At 37.9% G+C, this 7,524-nt stretch overlaps 1 protein-coding gene across 1 annotated transcript; it reads left to right on the forward strand.

Moving 5' to 3' along the window:
• The first annotated feature begins 5,419 nt into the window (after positions 1-5,419).
• LOC108380301 (uncharacterized) lies at positions 5,420-7,282 on the forward strand. The gene is made up of 2 exons (XM_017636675.1): positions 5,420-6,251; positions 7,059-7,282. Exons 1-2 carry the CDS (start codon positions 5,895-5,897, stop codon positions 7,149-7,151), a joined length of 450 nt encoding a protein of 149 aa, XP_017492164.1. The 5' UTR covers positions 5,420-5,894; the 3' UTR covers positions 7,152-7,282.
• Positions 7,283-7,524: the final 242 nt, after the last annotated feature.

Genomic DNA, 7,524 nt, shown 5'->3' on the forward strand with positions numbered 1-7,524 from the left:
GCGTTGGACTTGTCAAAGGCGTTTGACACCGTCTGCCATTCCACGCTGCTAGAAGATATAGAGGCCTCCTCTCTCCCACAGAGGCTCAAACGGTGGTCGGCAAATTATCTAAGTGGTCGACATTCGTCGGTAATGTTCAGAAACAAAACGAGTAAGCAGCGAAAAATAAAACAGGGGGTTCCTCAGGGTGGTGTCCTTTCCCCGCTACTGTTTAACTTTTATATTTCAAAGCTCCCTCAACCACCAGAGGGAGTCTCGATTGTCTCCTATGCCGACGATTGCTCGATTATGGCGACTGGGAATGGAATTGATGACCTGTGTTCGAAAGTAAACGGCTATCTCTCCGAACTTTCTCGCTTCTTCACTGCAAAGTGTCTAGCCCTCTCCCCTACGAAATCCTCCGCGACCCTGTTCACAACCTGGACGAAGGAGGTCAGGCTACCGCTGGGGATTCACGTCGATGACACACCAATTCCGACGGTGAATAACCCCAAAATACTCGGAGTAACTTTCGACAGCCGTGCAGACAGCTGCTTGCAGAGGAGCCCTCGCCTAGGCACGTCAGGAGGCATCTATATGAACTNACGGACGAAGTCCAGAGGTTCATTAAGCAACCTCTGGACCCGACAGCCTACAGACAGGCCTTGAACGGCATTCACAGGGACTCAGTCTCGAGTTATGTAGACTCTAGACCTGTGAATGCCGTTCTAGGCACACCACCCCCGGACATTGACGAGACGGAGCTTCATCTGCCTCGGGAGACGCGCACCACACTTGCACAACTTCGCTCCGGCTACTGCAGCAGGTTAAACTCCTACCTGAGTAGGCTGAATGAGGATGTGCCTAATGAATGTCCGGCATGCGGAGAGACCCCACATGACTCGAAACATCTCTTCGCATGCCCGGCAAACCCGACATCCCTAACGACCTTGTCCTTATGGGCAAACCCCGCAGAAGCTGCACGCTTCCTAGGGTTGCCGTTAGTGGAACTTGACGACAACGACTGAGATACCAACCGATCTGGGCGGGGTTGTTGTAGCCGCTACAACAACAACAACAACAACATAGTTATCGATGGTTTCTAAAAAACTATCGCATACTATCGATAGAGTGGACTATCGAAAGCTTCAGACCACTAGATTTGTATATTTTACTTCATATATAAAACGCTTAGCGTTCTGAATTTTGTAATTTATGAAAAACATTAAAATCATTCAAACGTTCGCAAACGTGCTAAGTCCATTTTTTTTATTTTTCAGTAGAGACAAAAAACCGTCTAACTTTTTTTGTTTCCAATATTTTTGTAATCTGTAAATGCAGTTTTACACAATTAATGGCATAGTAACATATTGGATATCTCAATTCTATCGACAAGGTGTATGGTGTCAAGTTAGCACTACATACCATTTTTTCTTAAAAAACGAGAGCTACAAATTTTTTCTTTCCACAACAAATTTNTCCTGTTCAAGATCTGAATTCTGTCGTCAATGGTGCATGCTGTCAAGTTAGCTCTACATACAAAATTTTGTTCGAAAAAGGGTCAACTCAATTTTTTCCAAAAAAAACGAAAGCTACAAAATTTTTATTTTCACAGCAAATTTTAAAGTTAAAAGCTACAATTAATGGCATAGTAACATATTGGATATCTCAATTCAATCGACTAGGTGTATGGTGTCAAGTTAGCAGTACGTACCATTTTTTCTTAACAAACGAGAACTAAAAATTTTTTCTTTCCACAACAAATTTACAACAAAAAAGCTACAATTAATGGCATAGTAACATATTGGATATCTCAATTCAATCGACTAGGTGTATGGTGTCAAGTTAGCAGTACGTACCATTTTTTCTTAACAAACGAGAACTAAAAATTTTTTCTTTCCACAACAAATTTACAACAAAAAAGCTACAATTAATGCCGTTGTAACCTTTTCAATATCTCAATTCTGTCGTCAATGGGGCATGGTGTCAAGTTAGCACTACATACCATTTTTTCTAAAAAATGAGAGATAAAAATTTTTTCTTTCCGCAACAAATTTACAACAAAAATACTACAATTAATGCCGTGTTTAACTATGCTAATTACGAAAAGTGTAGCGCTAACTTGACACACGTTATATACTTCTTCGGTACGTGTGTTTGTGAGTGAACCCCTCCTAATTGCCCGAAGCGATTTTGACAATTTTTTTTAAGTATTGGAGCGGGTCCCTGTATAATTTAGGTTTGCAACTTGAAACACCAGGTGGCGCTGGAGTCGCGTTATTACTAAAAATCGTATTTATTGTCCGATTTGGCTCATATTCGAGATATATACATATAGGCAAAGGCAAGGCACATTAAACAGGTAGTATCAGTAGAGCAAAAACAACATTTGCGTGTATTTTGTTGTTGCTTCTGGTATCGAAAGTGTCAAAAACTGTTCTGAATTTTTTCTTCTAAATCAAAGCGTGCCATGTGAAATACAAAAAATTATAAAAAATAAAAAATTGAAATTGGAAAAAATAAAAATTGATGCAACTTTCTTTCCTAGTAAATTTGTTTGCTTCTCGAAGCATTGATCCATCCTTTGCAAGGCCCAGTAATCAGCGGTCGTGCTGCCGAGTTGGGCGAACGTTCCAAAAGCTGCTATTCAATCGCTTGTTTTGTATGGAAAAAGGTTTCACATGCAAATGGATTTTAACAATTCAGAATTTTTGTGAGAAAAAATTAAAAATATTTGACATTTTCGAGACCAAATAATTTGAAAATAAATCAAATCAGCTGCTCTGCTGATACTACAATGTTCAATGTTATTGGTAAAAATCGTCAAGTGGAGTCACTCAGAGACACCGAGGAACAAAGTTAAATTATCACCGTTAAACCAACCACCAGAACCATTGCCGTCCTTGCTTTACGCCGTCTAAACAGAATAAAGACAATTCTTGATAAGTGCCTACAAAAACAACTGTAAGAAATCTAAGGTATTTCGTCTGAAATAAATATACGTATATTGGATTTCTGTGGACTAATGATACTCCCCCAATTGCCATTAAATGCACTATACAGGTTCACGGACGATTCACCATCGAACCAGATCATTTTTGCCACAAGAACTTCTTCGCGGACATAATTCTTTCATTTGGTGATTTGGAACGTTGGACCATATGTTTAAATAAAAAAAAATAAAAAAATTAATTCTGGGCGGAACAAAGTCCGCCGGTCTGCTAGTATATGTACGTTTTTAAAGATTAGCGGCGACTTGTAACGTTACCCTTGGTTGAAAATACTTAGCAAAGCAATCCAAAAAAGCCTTCAGCGTTTCACCAGCTGTTATGCGCCTGTATATACATACTACGTGTATACAGTACTACGTCGTTTCGTGACCATAGGTAAAACTGGTGCAAAGCCCGAGTTACTACTACGTTGTGTGCGCAAGTAATTTGTGAGCTACGCATGTTTAGAGAGGAACAATTTCGCTGAGACCAGAAACAATATCAATTTAGCATTATTTGATAAAAAATTGTGGACTACATACATATGTAGTCCCAAGATGGGTGCACGGCATATGTACAGCATTAGGAAAACCCAGCGAATACCCGTCATTGTATACATCATACCTTATATATGTATTGTTTTGCTATAATTACAAATAATTTAAGTACCCACACGATTCACAAATTACAGTCATTTTTGCACTTTTTACTACTTTCCAATTCGCACTAACCTTGTTCGGCTGCGTCGTGTCTATATGCTGCTTTATTGCTTTCTGGTGATACCAATTGAATTTAAATTTTATTTCCTAATTGCCTACGATTAACTAAGTTAAGCCAATTGGCTTTCCTTATTTTCCAAATCAGTGCTATTTTTATTTTGTTTCTCCTCCAGCTGAAATCGTATTCATCAGCAATTCTATTGGCAAGAGATGACGTTTTTTTTTTCTTCTTCTTTGCCTTTCGTGTTTTTGATGAAAAAGCACTCACTTCACTTTTTGTGGCGAAATTAATCGTTTGACTTCAAAAGCTCGCTTTATTTTAACTTTGTGCGCGATTTATTATAATTTCAGCTTATTTTCACTAATTTTGAATCAATTAGATTGCTTTAATTTCTTCAATAACCACTTTCCGTAGATGTTGAAAGAAAAACCCACCGATTTCTGTGAAAAATAAATACGAAATGATTATTTCGCAGTATTGCCAAAACGAAAAGATAGTGGTTCTCACCTCTAGATGTCGCTGAAGATGGTTTCGTCAAATAAAATATTTTAGGCTTGGTTCACACAGCTCAGATAGATTCCGGGCACATATAGATATTCGTTAACTCACTTCTGTATGCTCTATTTACAAACGAAAGATTATCAATTTATTAAAATGATCAAAAAAATCTATGCTTTTTGGCTTTACCATTTTCGTTCTTTGGTTGTTTTCGTCTGCAAAAGCCGAAGAACGTAAACCTTGCAACCCTGGGACATTTTACGATAAATTTGGCAACCTTTGCACTTAACGAAAGTGTCTACCTGTCATTTGCTGAAAAAATTTAGGTGACAAAGCTGCGGACAAATTTTCACGGAGAATTAAAGCAGTTTTAGGAAATTTAATAAAGATATTTTAGTCAAGAAAGGACGTTTATTTGATTGTGGCTTCATTGGAGTAGTTTGTTTTCAATTTTCTTGGTTTTCGTGGTGAGTAAAGTTCGATCAAAAAATTTCTAAAAAGTTTCGTAATGAGTGAAAAAATGTGACGCCGCCGTTTCGGAGCGCCACGACTGACGCCAGCGTCGATAAAAGTATACATACATGCTAGTTGTTGGTGTTTTTGGTGCCAGCGGAGCCCCGATTGATTAAAAAAGTTGTGAATATCGTTATCGATTTTTGTGAATTTACATTGTGATTAACTAGCATTTCTGGATAACAAATGAACAGTGTGGAAAAGGGATTGTGCTTTAGTTCTGTTACGAACAATTTATTGATTCTTCTATTCAGCAGCTGCATATTTTCCACGGGCGTAGATTGCCTCCTTTGAAGTTAATGTGGCTGCTTTTCTTAATGAAAAAGTTGATTGCGGATATGGCCGTACTTTCTAGATACCAATAAATGGACACAGCTGGATGTCGGCAATTACGCATTTTAACTTTTGGCATCGATATTGATCCATATGGGCTACATATAGACTGCTATGCGACCGATTCTCCTGGAAAATTATGTTGTGTTTTATATGTATAAATAAGATTTTACTACTTTTTTACTTTTCTTCCTTGAATGCTAGTAATAGTAATACATAATTTTCAAAGAAATATGTACTTTAAAAGAGGAAATTTAAATGCGGTTAGGAGTGTCATTGTACGCGCCTTTCCACGCGTTTTGCGAAGGGAAAACTTTTCTTTCAAAACTTGCCAAGTTTTTACAGCTAATTTACATCAGAGCAAACATGCATAGATATATACTTATGAACATATTTTAGCAATTTTTTGTCCTAAGCGTTGGACGGTATTGTATTCTTCAAAATATTCCGTCAGCCTTCGGAAGATGATAAGGAAATACCTACGTATTTATGAACATCTATGGCAATGAAACTCGGGCATACAATTTTTTTAATGCTTTTGATTATAGGCCTATTTCTCGATGTTTTAGTATACATTAATTCAGGTATTGTGACTTGCGAAGCGAATACTGTTAAAGCAAATTTTAAGTGTTTTGCCAAACCACTCGCTTCGCTAACCTGTTCCCTTCGTCAAAATGTACTCGCTTCGGAAGTCACAATGCCAGCCGAGGTACACATGCACTGCCCCGCCAGATGATAAGAAACAGTAATCAGAGCAAACACCTGTTTAGCATCGAGCTAAAGTTGAGAAGACCAAACCCTCGGGGTACCCTGTGTTTGGATACTGCCAAGTAGAATCCCTTCCCTTTGAAAAGTACGACAATGCCTCGAATGAAACCCCGTATTTTTGATGACTACCACGGCAAACTGTTAAAAGACGAACGTCTAGCAGCACTCTCGAGTAGTGCCGCTACATCAACAACAACAACCTGCGTCCCACGACAGTCGGGTCTACGTAACCGGAACGACCCAGATTTATATCTGGCCAAGGACTGTCACTCCTGCAACACTCCCCAAAACCCCTTGCGGAACTTGTATGCTACTACAACAACAACAATCACCTGCGTCCAAGCTGCCGACGGATGGCACTCAAGGATCTCTTATGAGCGCTTGGATCGCAAATACGAGCGCTGCCTTTGTCACGACATTAAAATCGTGCTCTGTGATTTAAATGTCAAGGTGAGCAAGGAAGGAATATTTTGCCTGGTACGTGCCTGGCAGTTCTAGGTTCCAGCATAAAAAAGTCCATCCATCTACATACATGTCTGTCTTCTGATCCAAAAACTAGAATCGAAATCGCTTCCAATGTTTTAGACGTATGTACATTCAGATGGCCAAACATTGACCGATGAATGAAAACTTATGCTGGTTAGCGGCAAAGTGGTTCGCATGAAATGAATTCCTGAATTCTGGCGCATAAACGTAGTATGTCTTAAACTCACAATAATTTACTAAATAATTACTTGCTAGATGTTAATGGAAAATCATTTATTGTTCGAGAATCGCTTAAATAGATATAATGAAACGATACAAAATTTAATTTTCACTGACATTAAGTTTTTCATTTTCACTTCTCAGTTTCATAGAACTAGAGTTGGCCCCCTGGTCACAGATTTTTTTTTTACAATTCAGTTTTGAAATTGGTTTTTGTTGACTTCTTATTTTTTGTGTATTTTGCTTAATAGTTTGCTGGCATACATACTACATTTCATGATAAAAATATAGTAAGGTAGAACCGCTGAGAGTCTCTTTTAAAATTCTTGACGTTTCCAAACAATTTAATTTTTAAATTTACTCACAAACTCACACACACATTTTCATTTTCAATCTCAAGCAACAAAAATTTCGAACAATTTCAATTTTTTATTTTCAGTTTTATATGATTTTAAAATGTTGGCACTCTTCAAAAAAAATCATGGCCGACAAATTGAGAGAACGGTTCTACCTTGCTATGTTTTTATCATGNTCTGTGATTTAAATGTCAAGGTGAGCAAGGAAGGAATATTTTGCCTGGTACTAGGCAGTTCTAGGTTCCAGCATAAAAAAGTCCATCCATCTACATACATGTCTGTCTTCTGATCCAAAAACTAGAAACGAAATCGCTTCCAGTGTTTTAGACGTATGTACATTCAGAGGGCCAAACATTGACCGATGAATGAAAAATTATGCTGGCTAGCGGCAAAGTGGTTCGCATGAAATGAATTCATGAATTCTGTCGCATAAACGTAGTATGTCTTAAACTCACAATACTAAATAATAAATTTTGCTAAATGTTAATGGAAAATCATTTATTGTTCGAGAATCGCTTAAATAGATATAATGAAACGATACAAAATTTAACTTTCACTGACATTAAGTTTTCCATTTTCACTTCACAGTTTCATAGAACTAGAGTTGGCCCCCCTGGGGGAAGATTCTGTAACCAGTTAGCGACAATTTTGGAATCGGCATA

The sequence above is a fragment of the Rhagoletis zephyria genome, unplaced genomic scaffold, assembly GCF_001687245.7.
Source record: "Rhagoletis zephyria isolate East Lansing unplaced genomic scaffold, Rhagoletis_zephyria_1.1 Rzeph_scaffold_18865, whole genome shotgun sequence".
Taxonomy (NCBI): Eukaryota; Metazoa; Arthropoda; class Insecta; order Diptera; family Tephritidae; genus Rhagoletis; species Rhagoletis zephyria.